The sequence below is a fragment of the Mustela nivalis genome, assembly GCF_964662115.1.
Source record: "Mustela nivalis genome assembly, chromosome: 8".
NCBI classification, from domain to species: domain Eukaryota; kingdom Metazoa; phylum Chordata; class Mammalia; order Carnivora; family Mustelidae; genus Mustela; species Mustela nivalis.
The window spans coordinates 52,047,658-52,064,996 of record NC_139027.1 but is presented as its reverse complement, the minus strand read 5'-3'; the positions used below and the strand labels follow the sequence as shown (position 1 = coordinate 52,064,996).

At 50.2% G+C, this 17,339-nt stretch overlaps 1 protein-coding gene across 1 annotated transcript in view; it reads left to right on the top strand.

Moving 5' to 3' along the window:
• Positions 1 to 16,752, top strand: part of VAX2 (ventral anterior homeobox 2) — a 28,923-nt gene extending 12,171 nt beyond the window's left edge. The window contains exons 2-3 of the mRNA XM_082744037.1: positions 5,186 to 5,373; positions 15,994 to 16,752. Of these exons, the coding sequence (XP_082600163.1) occupies positions 5,186 to 5,373; positions 15,994 to 16,437 (632 nt within the window). The 3' untranslated portion in view covers positions 16,438 to 16,752. The remainder of the gene's footprint in view (positions 1 to 5,185; positions 5,374 to 15,993) is intronic.
• The last annotated feature ends 587 nt before the right edge of the window (positions 16,753 to 17,339 follow it).

Below are 17,339 nucleotides of genomic sequence, written 5' to 3'. Positions count from 1 at the left end.
GGGGGATAAAGCAATCATTTTCGCCTCATTCTTTCACATTGTTTCCTCACTATTCTTCCATTTTTAATTTTCCCAATAAACTCGAAGATGAATTTTCCATAAGGAATTTTTATAATAATCACCTTGTAGATTAAAAAAGGAAGGACCTTGTCACGTTTTAAAATCGGCACATTACCAGCTCATCATGCAAAGGAACTACCCGGGTGCCAGGGGTTGAAATCAGGAAGGGCTCTGTGGGCATCCACTGGGCGAGGGACCAGGAGTGGGTAATATTTGGTCCTAGAGGTCAGGGGCAGTGGCTAGCCATTATTAGTCAGAGATGACCACCTCCCCCAAGGCAAAGTCTCCTTTGACTGGATCACCCTCTCCCATCCCCCTAGGACTCAGGCCTCTTTGAGGAGACCAGAAAGGCAGCAAGCTTCAGGGGTGCATTTTCATCCTAACAAGTCCCTACCCACAAGGAGGCCCTGGAATTAAAGCTGTCCCTCTTTCTGGGTCCTTCCCCCAAACTCCACCCAGAAAAGGAAAAATTCAGGGAAGGGGGCTGTGTCCAGGGGGCTAGGTTTTGCCTCCGAAACAACCCCAAATCTTAGAGTTTGAATAAAACACAAGTGTACTTCTCACTCTCATGATAAGTGCATCACAAGTAGGCTCAGGCTCAGTTTGGTACTCTGAGATCCAGGCTGATGACCGGCCATCTTGACTCCTATTTCCAGGACCTTCCCAGTGAGAGGGAAGGGCCATGGCAGATTATGAACCAGTTTTTAAAGTGTCCACCTGAAGGTGACCTTTTCTTTTCTTTTTGGCCAAAGTCAGTCATATAGGCATTTGTAATTTCAATGTGCAGAAAATTAGTACAACCCTACCATGTGCTGGGGAGTGGTTGGAAACACTGGTAAATGGCATTCATAATTTATCCATTAACTTAACTTTGATGAGTAGTCTTCTCTGTTATAGCTAAAGTAGCAACTACACACACACACACACACACACACACACCCTATGGTTATTGGGTTTTGGTAATTTGGAGAGGGTCAGCAATATCCTCTTATCTTGTTTTATTGTCATCCCAGCATTTGTCGTTACATACATACTCAATTTTAAAGTTTATTGTTTTTCTCTGTCCACAGTACAAGGTCTAAGGAAACAAGGAACTTGTTTCTTTTGCTCATTTCTGTATCTCCAGACCCTGGAATAATATTTGGTACATAGTAGGTGCTCATTAAATATGTATTGAATGGTTTGATATGAATATGTGTTTCATTTACTTAAGTGGGATATTACTGCATATGTTATTCTGAAACTTTGTTTCACTTAATGTCAGTTCATGTAAATACTTTGTCCTTCTTTTAAATTGCTGCACACTATTTTGTAGTGTGAATTACCATCATTTGTTCAGTCATTTCCCTTGTGGGGAACCTTGAGGTTTCTTTCAGATTTTCAATATTTTGAACAAAGCTGTAGCAAACATACTTACATATACTTTGGAGCACTTGAATGTATGCTTTTCTGAATAAATACTTACTAAAATAAAATGCTAGGGCAAAAGTTACGTGTGTCTTATGTAGCCTAAAAAGGTGGTGACAGGGGCGTCTGGGTGGCTCAGTGGGTTAAAGCCTCTGCCTTCGGCTCAGGTCATGATCTCAGGGTCCTGGGATCAAGCCCCGTATTGGGCTATCTGCTCAGCGGGGAGCCTGCTTCCTCCTCTCTCTCTCTCTCTGCCTGCCTCTGCCTACTTGTGATCTCTCTCTCTGTCAAATAAATAAATAAAATCTTTAAAAATAAATAAATAAATAAATAAATAATGAAAAGGTGGTGACAATTTACAGTCCTACCAACATTAAATGGGAGTGTGGCACCTCCTACAGTTCATCATTGATTTATTAACCATTAATTAATGCCCTTCCAGTCCTACGGGAGACAAATGATTTTCCATCATGTGAATTCGCAGCATCCTGATTTCTGTGAAGCTCTGCTCATTTTTCTTACGTTTATTGGTCATTTGGCATCTTTTTCTCTAAATGGCCCAGATAAATTATTTGACCATTTTTCAGTCTAGACTAGACAACTTGCTTTTTAAAAAAATCATTTATTATTGCATTATAGATAATTTCTTTACATTTTTAAAAAGGTTTTTCTTCAATTTAAAAATAATTATCTTGGGGGCGCCTGGGTGGCTCAGTGGGTTAAGCCGCTGCCTTTGGCTCAGGTCATGATCTCAGGGTGCTGGAATCGAGTCCCGCATCGGGTTCTCTGCTCAGCAGGGAGCCTGCTTCCCTCTCTCTCTCTGCCTGCCTTTCCAACTACTTGTGATTTCTCTCTGTCAAATAAATAAATAAAATCTTTTAAAAAAATAAATAAATAAAAATAAAAATAATTATCTTGGTAAAATTTTTGCTTTGGTCCTACAAAAGGCATTAGCTTTAATATAGTTGGTTATATTCTTTGTCTTTCCTTTACAGCTCTAGTTTTATATCTTTTTTAAAAGATTTTATTTATTTATTTGACAGAGATTGACACAGTGAGAGAGGAAACACAAGCAGGGGGAGCAGCAGAGAGGGAGAAGCAGGCTTCCTGCTGAGCAGGGAGCCCGATGTGATGTGGGGCTTGATCCCAGGACCCTGGGATCATGACCTAAGCTCAAAGCAGACACTTAACACCTGAGCCATCCAGGTGCCCCTTCTCCCAAAAGTGACATTTTGCATATCTATAAAACATTATCAAGGGGTGCCTGGGTGGCTCAGTTGATATCCCATGGACTAGCTGTACCCCTATTTGCTTAACCACTCACCTGCTGAGGGACATTCAGTGGCATGTTTCCATGGGGGTGGTTATTATAAATAAAGCAGCTGTGAACATTCATGTATGGGTTTTGCCATGAACCTAAGATTTTGTTTCTCTAGGATAAATGCCCAGGAGTGTGGTCACTGGGTTTTATGGTAATATATATTCAACCCTTTAAGAAAGTTCCAGGTCATTTTCTAGTGTGGCTGTACCAGGTATGTTCCCACTGGCAGTGCCTGAGAGATTGAGTTTCTCTGCATCCTCTGAGCCTTGAAACTCTCAGTATTTTTTATTTTAGCTATTCTAATTTATATCTCTTGTGACTTTAATTTGCCTTTTCCTACTGGCTTGCGATGTTGGGTATCTTTTCCTATGCTTGTTTTAATAGCCTGTTTTGATAACTAACGGGCAAGTTGCCTATAGGATTCCTGCCTTCCCTGACCCTGAGAGGAAGAGCTGACCTTGTCTGTTCCCTGAGGCAGGAATGCTCATCTCGGCTCTTCTACAAGGAGGAAAGGACAGGGGACATGTGTGATTTGACCCCAGTGGTCAGGAACACAGGCTCAGGTGGTCTCCAGAGGCTCACTGAGGGATGTGAAGCTGCCAGCACCACATATGACAGCTGCCACCCTTCCTCCAGTCTACACACCCCAAAACACTTTTAATAAAATCAAGGCCTTTGGAGATGGAGTCACTTGGGTGTTGTGACAAAGTTCTGAGACAGGTCTCGTAGTTGGAAATAACAGGACTTGAACAAAGGGGACCCAGTCAACGGGGTCACAAATACTACCTCCCCACCTTTTCGGAATGTAGAAAGTACCAGTCTCCTAGATCATATGGTGGAGGATAGGCGGGGAGTGGGTCAGATTTACCCTCTAGGGCAGAGATTCTAGAAGCAGAATCCAGAGTGGTGAGGCTCACAGGAGTCCCTTGCCAGACAGCACATCCCAAACTCAGGTCCTTTCCTGTACCCCTGACCAAAGTTGTTTTTTTTCCTTTTCTGTATCCATGACCAGAGTTCTCGTCATTATAACCTATCCACTGAATCATTTTTTTTTTAAAAGATTTATTTATTTATTTGACAGATAGAAACCACAAGGAGGCAGAGAGACAGGCAGAGAGAGAGGAGGAAGCAGGCTCCCCGCTGAGCAGAGAGCCAGATGCGGGACTCGATCCCAGGACCCTAGGATCATGACCTGAGCTGAAGGCAGAGGTTTTAACCCACTAAGCCACCCAGGCACCCTATCCACTGAATCATTACGCATTACCAAAAGATGGTCTTCATAAGGTAAAGTGAGGGTATTTATACAGCCGATGGAATAGTGTCGGTGCGGCCTCAGCTAAGTTACTTAAAATGTTTTCCTCCACTTCCCTATCTGTAAAATGGGACTAATAAATAGTTCAGCTCCACTGAGACATTAGGAGGGTTTGGGTGCGTAGAACAGTGCCTGGCCCAGAGCACACATGGCAGAGGTGTCTGTTTTTATTACGCCTAAAACATGAGCAACCCCGCCATATGCTTCTAGAGGGAGAACACAGATCATCTCTGCCCCTATAATTAAAGCTGAGGTATAGATAGCAAGCCCCCCTTCCAATTCACATTTTACTTTTGCCTCACATTTAGTTGTTGTTTCTCAGTTCTTTGAGTGGGAATATCTAGTGAACATAGGCTTCAGGGATTTCAGCCACTCTTGAGGAGGCTTCAAAATACTGGAGACCCTGTGCACAGATGGCATTGGTTTAGGACCCAGGAGGGTGGTCCTATTGCTCAGAACTAGGTACTAGGGGAGTGGTAGAAATCTTGTCTCTGGAAGGCACTGCAGCAGCTTGATGTGGTGGCGGTGGTCCTTGGGCTCTTTCCTGGGGATCCCAGCTCCCTAGGCTGCCCCCCACCCCACACTGGCTAGCTTCCTCATGGATCCCAGGAGGGTCTGTGGACTGAGTGTTCCCCCATGCATGCACATGCCAGCACAGGGCTCAGGACCTGGTCCTAGATGCCTCCTCCAGTAAGCCTTACCTGAGTGATCAGGTCCGGTTCTAACCCATCCCTTCCTCTGCACTTGAGGACTTGGTATATCTCTGTCCATTTGTCCTTCTACTCTGCCGAGGGAACAGAATCCTGGCTGAGTCAGAGTGAGTCCTTTCTGCCCAGACTATGGTAGAGGACTTGAAATTTGTAATGAGGCCCGTTCACATATATTTGCCCAATAGATACAACACACTGCATTGGATGATGAAGGAAGCTCAGCCCAGAGAGGGTAAGCCACTTGTCAGACACCACATTGCCAGACCCAGGCGGAAGAGCTCCCCATTAGATCACACTGCCTCTTGTGAAGATGATTGTTGGTGGTCTAACTCCTTGCCTAGTGAACTAACTGGCCTCTTTTTACGGCCCCTGCAGATGCCAAGGGGACCATCCGGGAGATCGTCCTGCCTAAGGGCCTGGACCTAGACCGGCCCAAGCGGACCCGCACGTCCTTCACGGCTGAGCAGCTCTACCGCCTGGAAATGGAGTTCCAGCGCTGCCAGTATGTGGTGGGCCGGGAGCGCACTGAACTGGCCCGTCTGCTGAATCTCTCCGAGACCCAGGTAAGCCGGCAGGGCCAGGCTACTCCACCCGTGGCCTGCAAGCCTGGGGACTTTGTGGGGGTGTGAGGCCTTGTGGGCTGCTACTGGGAGACCCAGCTTGGGAGGACTTCAGACATGTATCAGGGAAAAGCTGAGAGTTAGAGGTAAACCAGAGCAGTAAATACAGTGGGAACAAGAGAGCACTGGCGCCAGTAGGCCCACAGGGGGCCTTCTGAATGCATCTGCCACTTTGGGGTGGGATATGAGAAAGAGCCAGAGAAATAGGAAGGAGGGGGTCCAGGATGCAGAGAGTGAATCGGGGGTGTTGGTGCTGGAGGGACCTTGCAGGAAAGGATGGGGAGGGGTTGGCTTGCCAGGAGAAAAGATTCCAGGAAGAGAAGAAACATCAAAGAACTGAGTTGGGGGGTGCCTGGGTGGCTCAGTGGGTTAAGCCGCTGCCTTCGGCTCAGGTCATGATCTCAGGGTCTTCGGATCGAGTCCCGCATCGGGCTCTCTGCTCAGCAGGGAGCCTGCTTCTTCCTCTCTCTCTCTCTGCCTGCCTCTCTGCCTACTTGTGATCTCTCTCTGTCAAATAAATAAATAAAATTAAAAAAAAAAAAGAGAAAAAAAAAGAACTGAATTGGGGACTTATTTCCCCATTCTGGGCCTTCCCTGTGCCCCCCCTCCATACATACCCTCCATACACACCCTTTATCCCACTGTGCCTCGGAAGTTCTTGCTGGAGAGGAGTCTGAACACCCCCTTCACCTAGGAAGGGCTTAGCATTTTAACAATAATAAGCTTGACCCAAAGGAGAACCTTTTGTAAAGTCAGCATGCATTCTGTGTGATTGGAGGCATTTCAAGCTGTAACAGATGCATGATAACAATAATGGTAATAATACCACTGAGGACTTGCTGTGCCCAGGAGCTGCTCTGTGGGCTCTGTGCAGAGTAATTCACCAAGGCCTCCAGGCAACCCAGTGCAGTTAAGTCAGGGGTGGCTGCTGTCCTGCAAGCCTGGGCCATCTCCACCTGGACCTGTTTTCTTGCAGCTGCTAGTCGCAGACCCCCGAACCACCCGGCAGATGGCCCCGGGCAACAAGGACCCTTACCCCAGCTATGCTCAGTACAGAGGCTGGCAAGCCCGGCTCTGCCAGACAGAGGGCTGCAGTGGCTGAGCCAGGCCAGAGCTCCTGGAACGAAATGAGGCAGAGAGTCACCCCTCTGTACCTGCCCCTCCCTATCCTAACTGCCCTCTGCCTGGCCTCGCTTTGCCCACACACTATACCTGGAAACTCTGCTCCTTCTCTGTCCTCATCCTTCCCCTGCTCTGCGCCCTAGACACCATAGTGTACCTGCCCTTGATGGTTGAGGGCAAACCCCTCCTCTTCCAGGAAGACTTCCATAAAACCTCCACCTGAGAGACCCTTCCATATGGTGTGTAGCGTGTGTGTGTGTGTGTGTGTGTGTGTGTGTGTGTGTGTGTTGGGCACTAGCTAGCATACACTTCCGGGGGACAAGAATGTGTTTGAAAGCCACATCTCCTTTTCAGGTCTCTTTGGGGAGCTCAGCACACAGCTGGGCAAACAGAGACCCCCACCTCCACCCAGGGAATCCTCAACTTAATGACTCTTGCTTACTCCCCTCCTTTCTCTTTCCCCAGCCCCAGGCCTTGTAGGTCCTATAAGGCACAGCTGACCTTTACCTTTACCGGGTCCTCTGTACCAGGCTCTAAGTACTCGAGGTGGCCTAACTCCTGTCGTCCTCACCACAACCTTGTGGGAGGGGAGGGAGGTATTTCTTCAGACTGTACTTCTGACGCCCAATGTGTGGTGTTTCCCAACACCAAGAGCAACCAGTTCTCCCATTGTTTCCCACCAACTGGGTGTCAAACTAGTCAATTCAGTTCTGACGCAGACTCCTGCAGTGAGCACAGACACAGCCACGTAAGGCTCAGTCCCACAGGACAATCTCCCATCTGGTGCCAGGTGCAAGTCCCCCCTGGGCCACCTGTACTTCTTACTGGCCAGCTGGAAAATTGGGGGTTCCCACATCTCCCTCTTCGGGTTTGGCGGTGTGTTGGAATGACTGGCAGAACTCAGGAAAACACTTCACTTTCATGTACAGGCTTATTGTAAAGGATAGAACTCAGAAATAGCCCAGTTTGGGGCAGGGGAGAGAGACAGCCAAAAGAGATCCATAGAGCAAGCTGTTGGGGTGAGGGTGTTCGAGGAGCTTCTGTACAGTTTCTGGGTGTGCCAGACCCCAAGACTCCCACATGCTTATCAACCCAGAAGCTCTCTGAGTCCTTACTGTTCAAGAGTCTTTATAACCCAGCCCCCTCCCCTTCCTGGAGACTCCAAACCTTTAATCATGGAGGGTGGTGTCTTTCTGGGACCAGTGCTGCCACCTGAAACTATGCAGGGCCCACCCTGAGTCACCTTGTTAGCATAATCTCAGATGTGGCTTAAAGGGACCCGTTATCAATGACAAAAGACACTCCTATCACTCAAGGAATTCCCAGGGCTTTAGGGGCTCCCTATCTAGAACCAGGGACAAAGGTCAAATATGTTCACTTTTTTTTTTAATTTTTTATTTTTTACAAACATATATTTTTATCCCCAGGGGTACAGGTCTGTGAATCACCAGGTTTACACACTTCACAGCACTCACCAAAGCACATACCCTCCCCAATGTCCATAACTCCACCCCCTTCTCCCAGCCCCCTCCCCCCAGCAACCTTCAGTTTGTTTTGTGAGATTAAGAGTCACTTATGGTTTGCCTAAATATGTACACTTTTTAAATACTAGAAGAGGCCTTTATTATTTTTGCTTTAAAGAGAGGAGAACTGAGGCACAAAGAAATTAAATAACATGTTCAAAGTTTTGTTTTTGTTTTTTTTTTAAGATTTTATTTATTTATTTGACAGAGAGAAATCACAAGTAGGCAGAGAGGCAGGCAGAGAGAGAGAGAGAGAGGAGGAAGCAGGCTCCCTGCTGAGCAGAGAGCCCGATGCGGGGACTCAATCCCAGCACCCTGAGATCATGACCTGAGCCAAAGGCAGCGGCTTAACCACTGAGCCACCCAGGCGCCCAACATGTTCAAAGTTTAAGGCAGGAATATTTGGGGAAAGTGGTTGGCTCAGTCAGTGGAGAATGCGACTCTTGATCTCGGGGTCATAAATTCAAGGCCCACACTGGATATAGAGATTACTTAAAAATAAAATATTTTAGGGGCACTTGGGTGGGTCATTTGGTTAGCATCAGCTGTTGATCTCATCTCAGGTCTTGATCTCAGGGTCATGAGGTCCCAGCGTGGAGCCTACTTAAGAAAAGAAATCTTGAAGAAAAATAAAAATCAAGTAGGCACATACATTCATTAGTTCAACCAATTTTTACAAAAAGATGGCTTTATGGGTAGTACTATCCCCATTTCAGGAAAACTCAGAGAGGTTAGTAACTTGCTTTAGGTTATATAGTTAAAATTCAGTGGAATGCTCCATATAGTCACCCATACCTCTGTTCAAAAATATTACCGAGGGGCGCCTGGGTGGCTCAGTGGGTTAAGCCGCTGCCTTCGGCTCAGGTCATGATCTCGGAGTCCTGGGATCGAGTCCCACATCGGGCTCTCTGCTCAGCAGAGAGCCTGCTTCCCTCTCTCTCTCTGCCTGCCTCCCATCTACTTGTGATTTCTCTCTGTCAAATAAATAAATAAAATCTTTAAAAAAAAAATATTACCGAATACTTACTACATACAGGTACTGTTCTTCACTGGAAACATAGCCCAGAGCACAACAGACCAGGCACTTAGCCTCATAGCAGCTTCCATTCTGCAGAGAAAGACAGATAGCATTTATTTATTTATTTATTTATTTATTTATTTATTTGACAGACAGAGATCACAAGAGAGGCAGAGAGGCAGGCAGAGAGAGGAAGGGAAGCAGACTCCCTGCTGAGCAGAGAGCCCCATGCGGGGCTTGATCCCAGGACCCTGGGATCATGACCCAAGCCATAGACAGAGACTTTAACCCACTGAGCCACCCAGACGCCCTGACAGATAGCATTTAAAGAGTGATGAGTGCTATGAGGCAGATAAAACATGATAAAATAGAGACTAGACATCTTTCCTTGGGGTCATCAGGGAAAGCTTCTTTGAGGAGATGGGCTGAGGTGTGAATGACAGAAAGGAAACAGCCAGAGGAAGAGCCAGAAGAAGAGGAGTCAAGACTCAGAGTAAACTGGCAAGACCTGGAACTAGCATAGAATGTTCTGGAAGTGTCAGAAGGCCAGTGTGGCTGGAGTTGGAGGGTAATAGGGAAGATAGGTAGGGCAGAGAAGATAGTGTTTAGGAGCCACAGTGAGGTGTTGAAGAGAGGACTGGCATTTTACAGAGATCACTCTGACATCTGGAGAATGTGGATGAGAGGGCAAGTTGGGGCCACTGCCATGTTGTGTCAAGCTCCGGGTGATGGTGAAGGAGAGAAGTGAACTGATCTGAGACGTACTCTGATTTGGAGATAGAACCTGTTAGGACTTGCTCATCATGAATTATGTCCACTGGGCAAGGGAGAGAGAACTGGTTGGGACTGGAACAGATGTATGTGGAAAAATGGTCACATATGCCACATCCCACATGGAGAAGTTGAGAAAGCCGGGGAGGAGCAGGACAGTGGGAGAAGAATCTAGAGTTTTGTTTTGGATCAGTTCAGTCTGAGATCCAAGTGGAAATGTCAGGAAGATATGTCTGAGTTTTTTCACGGGGTTGATGTTTCTCTGATTTACCTAACTGTCTTGGTCTGGGTTCTTCTGGGGGAAAGGATAAGAGATTACTTCAAGTGTGCTCAAATGATAGATGGACTTCTAAGGGATGAAACAGGAGGCACAGTCTTGTGGAAATCCCAAAACAGGAACCATGGTGTAGCAGGCCTAGTAGAGAATGGAAGCTGAAGGTCATTTTGGAGCCGAGGGCTTCAATGCTAAGTACAGCCCTGCCCTCTGGAGCTCCCAACTATGCCCCCCAACTGCTCTCCAAGCAACTGCCTCTGTCCACTTCTCTTCCTCCTGCCAACAAGCATCTTTGCCCTCTTCCTGGGTATCAGGAGGGTCCTAATTCAGGCAGAGAGAGAGCATGGGCTTACTCAGGGCCCGTTCTCATTCCCTCTCTCCTCCTTAACCTCTATATGCCAGGTAGGTTGTCTGCACTTTTAATGAGAGCCCCTTTATAGGACCTGGTGGGCAGAACAGCGAAGCCTTCCCTCTCCACCTGCCTACAGAGTTCTGCAGGCTGAGGCATTCTTCAGATGTAGGGACAGTGAACCAGGCAGGACACAAGTGACCTCTGGCCCTGGCCTTGCCGAGACCCTGAAGGCTGGAGAGCAGGTGGGGGTCTCAGAAAGAGCTATTTCTTGGAACCATCAGAATCACCTCCCCCCACCTCCCCAAAGCGACATGTGCTCTTCCCCACATCAGAGAACTAGGATGGTCCCACTTAGCCCAGTTCTTGCTATGTTTAGAAACCCCCTGATACACTTCGTCCCCATGTTCATTTCAAGGAGAACATATGGTGCTTGGTTAAACCAGTGTTTCTCAAAGTGTGGCCTACAGACTACCTTTGTGGAGAACCCCCCCCCCCCCGAGGTCCTCATTAAAATGCAGATTCCTTGCTCAGATTCCACGCTCAGCCCACAGGTTCCAAGTTAGAATTTCTAGGGAAGACCTAACAACCTCTGTATTTTTCAAATGATGTGGTACCACACTGCTGGAAAGACTTCAGCACCTGCCAGACACTTTACTGAATTCACTAGTGTTAGCTCGTTGAGTATCACCCCAAACCTATGAGGAAGCATTATTACAATCCCATTTTAAAGATAAGGAAACTGAGGACCAGGGAGTTTAAGTTACTTGCCCCCATGCCATTCTCACTAATCAAGGAGAGGCCGGAGTTGAATCCAGGTCTGTCTGACCCCAAGATCTTCACTGTCTTGTTTGCTACTTCTACCAAAACATCTACTGTCTTGTAACTCTTACCTGTAACTCTTGACCTGTCCATTTGCCCTGCGACTGGTGTCTGAGAGGTAAGTGGGTGAGTTTTAGGTATTCCTGTTTCCTCAGCACCTGGCAATGCCGACATGGGCTGGATGCTTGCTGTTTATGTGTTGTATGAGGCAGAGCCGGAAACAAGAAAAGAAGACTTTGGCTTTGGAGAAAAGGAAGGTGGGAGGCTAGCTCCAGGACCCCCGTCACTCGGCTGACCTGGGGGACTTTTTCAAGGCCAGGGCCCCAGACAGGCTGGAGGCTGAAGACAAAGGGCCACATCCCAATACTGACTTGGTCATCACTTAGCTTGGATAAGAGCAGCTCTGGCTCCTCGACAGTTACCTCAGCCCCATACCCATCACCTCTGCCCCAGATGACTTCATCCGGAACCGCAGAGTAGGGGGTAATTTCCAGGTTACAAAAACCAGGGCCATTGCAGATATGCAAGTACTGTTAATAGGTTTGGGCCCACAGTCACAGGAAGCAGCCTCTTCTTCTTCTTCTTTTTTTTTTAATTTAAAGATTGATTGACTTATTTACTTGACAGACAGAGATCACAAGTAGGCAGAGAGGCAGGCGGAGAGAGAGAAGGGGAAGCAGGCTCTCCACTGAGCAGAGAGCTGATGTGGGGCTCAATCCTAGGACCCTGAGATCATGACCTGAGCCAAAGGCAGAGCTTTAACCCACTGAGCCAGCCAGGCACCCAGGAGGCAGCCTCTTAAAGATCAATGCCATTTCCAAATCCACAGTGAGGCTTGGGGTTTAAGGCCAACCATGAGCCCAGAAGGGGGGACAGATGATCTCCCAGAAGACATCTCCCTAGTCCTGGCAGCCGGCTAGAAACCACGCCCCTAGGGACGCCTGGGTGGCTCAGTTGGTTAAGCGGCTGCCTTCGGCTCAGGTCATGATCCCAACGTCCTGGGATCAAGTCCCACATCGGTCGGGCTCCTTGCTTGGCAGGGAACCTGCTTCTCCCTCTGCCTCTGCCTACCACTGTCTGCCTGAGCTCGCTCGCTCTCTAACAAATAAATAAAACCTTAAAAAAAAAAAAAAGAAAAAAACCACGGCCCTCCCCTTGTGTGTGACTCACCGACTTACTGACTCGCCCTGTGGTCCCTTGCAGGTAAGAGGGCCCCAAGCATTCACTGAGTTCCAGGGGAACCAGGAGAGGGAGGAGGCAGGATGGCAGCCTGCAGGGAGACACAGCAGGGCACCAAGAAAGCAAGGGGAGGCCAGCATCAGGAAGTATGCTTCTGCACAGGATCCAGGCCCATCCAGTATGCCATCGAATTGGGCCTTAAAGGATCTGTACCCAGATTTACCCCTGAGAGAGGGTGGCCCTGGTGGTGGGATTGAAAGCTTCCTAGAGGAAAGGGGGGCGGGGGACGAGCCCAGAGGCTATGAGCCTGTCTCTTACTTGTTTGCTGAGCCTTACAAATTGGCCCTTTAGGGACCGTGGGACTGATGATAGGAAGTAGATGGGCCTGGAGCCTCACCCCCACCTTTGCAGCTCCAGCGTCTTCTACCCCAGTTCACACACCAGAATCACATCCAGAAAGTTTTTAAAAATATGGATGCCTAGGCCTCCCCCTGTAGAGATTCTGAGCTGGGATGAGGCAGGGGCATCCAGCTTTGCTAGAAAATGACTCCAGGTAATCTCAGGGATTGACAGCCCCTGATGTGGCTCATAAGGGCCCAAGAAATGGGCATGCCAGACCCCAGCCCCGCCCCCCCTTCCCTCTTCCCCAGGAGACTTCCCCGACCTGGGGCCAACGCACATGTCCCTCTCCCTGCTCCCCTCCCAACCCACGCAAGCTTTGTCATTCCTCATGGATCACATTCTTGTTACTGCCACTCCCTTTGCTGCCAGGAGTGGGTCAGGGCCACCCTCCCCCTGGACCCTCAGCTTCCCCAGGACAGGAATCCTGACTTCTGGGTCTGTCCTCTCCCCCTAGTTCAGAGCCAGGAGCTCACATTGGGTAGGCCAGGCACCATGCGGAGCCATCTACATGGACTTTCTTATCTGATCCCTGCAACAGCCCAGGTATTTTTGTCCTCATTTTTTTTTTTAAAGATTTTATTTATTTATTTGACAGACAGAGATCACAGGCAGGCAGAGAGGCAGGCAGAGAAAGAGGAGGAAGCCGGAAGCAGGCTCCCCGCTGAGCAGAGAGCCCGATGCAGGACTCGATCCCAGGACCCTGAGATCATGACCTGAGCCAAAGGCAGCGGCTTAACCCTCTGAGCCACCCAGGCGCCCTTTTGTTCCCATTTTTGAGATGAGAAACTGAGCTGGGACATTCTTGGGGTGGTACCTCGGTCCTACAAGAGCCACTTCCCCAAGGGTCTGGAGGGACCCTTTCGTGGAGTTCCAGGGAGCGACAAACTCAGGAAGGTTTTCTTTCCAGTGGCTTCCTTCAGCCAACTTAGTCGAATGCCCTTGACCTTCCCTTACTGCTATCTCCTTCACATGTCACCTCTTCAGAGAGGCCATGTTTGCCACCCACGAAGTAATGAGCTAGTCCCCTCCTCTCCCTCTCCCCCTCCATCCTGCAGCCTTTGCCCAAACCAGTATCTCTCCAAGTGCGGTTCTCAGGGCTGGCGTCCCCCGCAAACTGTTCCCTGTCCAGGACGCGTCAGGGGCACAAAGTAAGTGTAATTCGTTTTAATTGTATTTGACAAAAATATTGGTCCACAACAGCCTGGAAACTTTAAGGTGGTTCCTCAGCACGAATAATTTGAGGGACACTGCCCAAAGCCCTTCACGCCCCTTGACAGTCACGCTGTTATCCTTTGCCCTTCTTCGTCTCCGGCTCTCCCTCGGTGCTGTCCCCTCTGCACCAAGGATTTGCTCTGCTTTCATCCCTGCTCATTCCCCGCCCCCCACGTCGAGGGCACCGCCCAGCAGGTAGTAGGCACTCAGTACATAGCCACTGAATGAATGATTGAGTGAATGAATGAAGGAAGGAGGGAAGCCCTCAATCTCAAGTACATCCCATAACCTTCTGGTTATTTCTATCATTGAAACTCAGTCCGGTCCAATTTAAAACACCAGACTCCTGTCTATTTCAGAACTCTTCTTCCTCGCCTTCCTGACTCAGAACAGGTCTGACTCACCATTGGGGGCGCTAGAGGGGTGGTTGCTCCTAGGAGGTGGGGTCTCCAGGCATCGCCCCAGGGGGCCTCCACTGGGCCCTCATCCTCACCCAGCCAGCCCTCCCATTCCTGCCTCCTCTTTCTTGCCTCTGGGCTCCTTCCCCAGAGCCACAGGAGTGGCTGGCCTCCCTTACACCCTCGCAAAGCTGGAATCCACCAGCAAGGCCACCCCATCCTTTTTCTCTTGCGCCCTCCTCTCGGTGCCCCCCCACCTTGTCCTGCGGGCACATATTGCCCCAGGCAGCTGCCAGCCTCTGAAACTTCCAGGCCAGAAGCAAGCACAGCCTTTGCACTCCTGGGCCACAAATCTGGGCGCAGCCGTGCTGGGTTGACAAGCGTTCCGGCTGGGGAAGGAGTTCAGACTCTCCTCTCAGGCCCTTCCAGTCCCTACAAATGATTCTTCAGTGCTCCTGGCCCCCCGTGAGGGGCACACCCTCTCCTTCTCACAGTGGGGAGGAAATCCCGGCACCATGAGGGCTGACCACTGAGCTTCGCTCCCAGCCTCCACTTTCTTCTACAGACTAGAACGGGGCCTGGAGCAAAGGTGTCGGGTGGTGGGAGAGGCTGTTCCTGCCTCCTCTCCTAGACCTAGACCTGGAGAAAGGGGCTCTCTCTGCCCCCCCTTTTTAAAAAGATTTTATTTATTTGAGGGAGAATGAGTGAGAGAGAGAGAGCATGAAAGAGGAGAAGGTCAGAGGGAGAAGCAGACTCCCCAAGGAGTTGGGAGCCCCATGCGAGACTTGATCCTGGAAGTTCAGGATCATGACCTGAGCCGCTCAACCAACTGAGCCACCCAGGCGCCCCTCTCTCTGCCCTTCTTTTGGTGGCTGCACTTAGATGTGGAGGACTTGGCACCTCTTCGTCCCCAGGTTTGAGTGTGTGGCCCTTGGAAGCCCCCTTGGCAGTCTTCTGTATGCTGTCACACCTGGTGTTGCCTTAGGAAGCCTGGGGGCCTTTATAGGGCATGAGGGGGGAGGTGGCTGCAGAAAGGTTCACACAGATGGGGACAGAAAGCTCCCTTCAGAGGCAGTGTGGGGGTCGAGACCAGGAGCAGTGGGATGGTCCTCACACTTGGCAGCTGATCCCTGCCTGGGACCCCATGCTTCCCCGGGCCCCTTCTCGGGCCATGCCCCTCCCTATAAGGTGAGTGTTCTGCGAGCCCACAGATGCTGCCTACTGGGAGTCTGTGTCCACCTTCTAGATCACAACCCATGTCCATGATCTGGAGGGTGGGTCCCTTACTGGTTCACCCCGAGCAGGCTGGTGTGGGAAGACCTTAGTGACATTCTGGATGCTCTTCTCTCCCCCTTTCGCTCCACCCTTGCCCCCCACTCCCCACTCCCTGGCCCTCCTTGTCCTCCCTCTCCTTCTCTCCTCCCACCCAACCCCTCTTTCCTTCACCTGTCCCCTCTCCCTTTCTGGCACCCCTCCCCACCCTCTGCCCCAAGGTGAAAGTCTGGTTCCAGAACCGCCGCACCAAGCAGAAGAAAGACCAGAGCAGAGACCTGGAGAAGCGGGCGTCCTCCTCGGCTTCCGAGGCCTTTGCCACCTCCAACATCCTGCGGCTGCTGGAGCAGGGCCGGCTGCTGTCCGTGCCCAGGGCCCCAAGCCTCCTGGCGCTGACCCCTGGCCCACTGGGCCCACCTGCCGGCCACAGGGCCACCTCGCTGGGTGACCCCAAGAACTCCTCCCCGTGCCTCAACCCATTGACCTCAGCCTCGGCTTCGGCGTCCCCGCCACGGCCACCCCCTCCACCAGCGCTCTGCTTTTCCACGGCTCCTGTCCTGGACCTACCCGCCTGCTATGAACTCAGCTCCTCAGCCTTTGAGCCCTACAGCCGGCTGGAAAGGAGAGGGGGCAGCCCTGGAGGTGGCAAGAAAGCCAATGTTTAAGCCTCCACCACCCTGTGACACTGAGTCCCCAAGCACTGCACCGTCCCTGCCTGTCCTGCCCCGTGGGCTGCCCCGGAGCCCGGCTCCCAGAGCGCGGGGGCAGCACGCGTCTGGCCCCGCCAGCCCCCCAGCTCAGAGACTGTCCACCGGAACGCCTTGGTCCCGCAGCTTGTGTGTGTGAGTGTAGTGTGCGTGTGTGTGCCTCTCACGGAAATAAAAGGAAAACAATGACAAGAAGGGAAACGGAGCCCCCACAGCACCACCGCTGCCCTCAATCCCTTCTTTCCTTCTCATTGGGAAGAAGAATGGGCTGAGCCTGGGGAGCTCTAACGGGGCAGGGGGGCAGTGGAAGCTGGACCCATGTTCACAGTTAAGGGGAGGATCAGGTACCACACGTGTGGGAGAACAGGCACTGCAGGCCTACTCCCAATTAGAGCTCCCACCTGGGCATTCCAAAGCCCGAGGAGGCAACACTGACGCATTGGTTGGTTAAACATTGCTCTTTGTAAGCTCCTCCTTGAAGCAGAAATACCTAAGAGGTGGAAATGTTAAGTCCCCAAGAGGGGTAAACAGTGAAAGGCGGAATCAGGATCCAGAGTGTTAGGGTAAAACCAGGCAAGATCGCACGTGCCCCAGAGTGCACGACCCCCACAGTCACCACCCCCACGGTCACCACGGTCTTTTTCTTCAAGTAAGACGCTTGTGTTTAACTTTTTGTTTGGCAGTGGCTGTGGATTTATAGCAGGTTGCAAAGAAATCTTTGTATCCTTCGCCCTGTGTCCCCCAGTAGTTGCATTTTCCATAAGCGAAGTTTGCTATTGGGAGCAGGAAATGGATGTGGGTGCTGTGTGGGCATGGTTACCTGTCATTGTATCCCCTAGGTGAGCTTTGTGGAACTACCA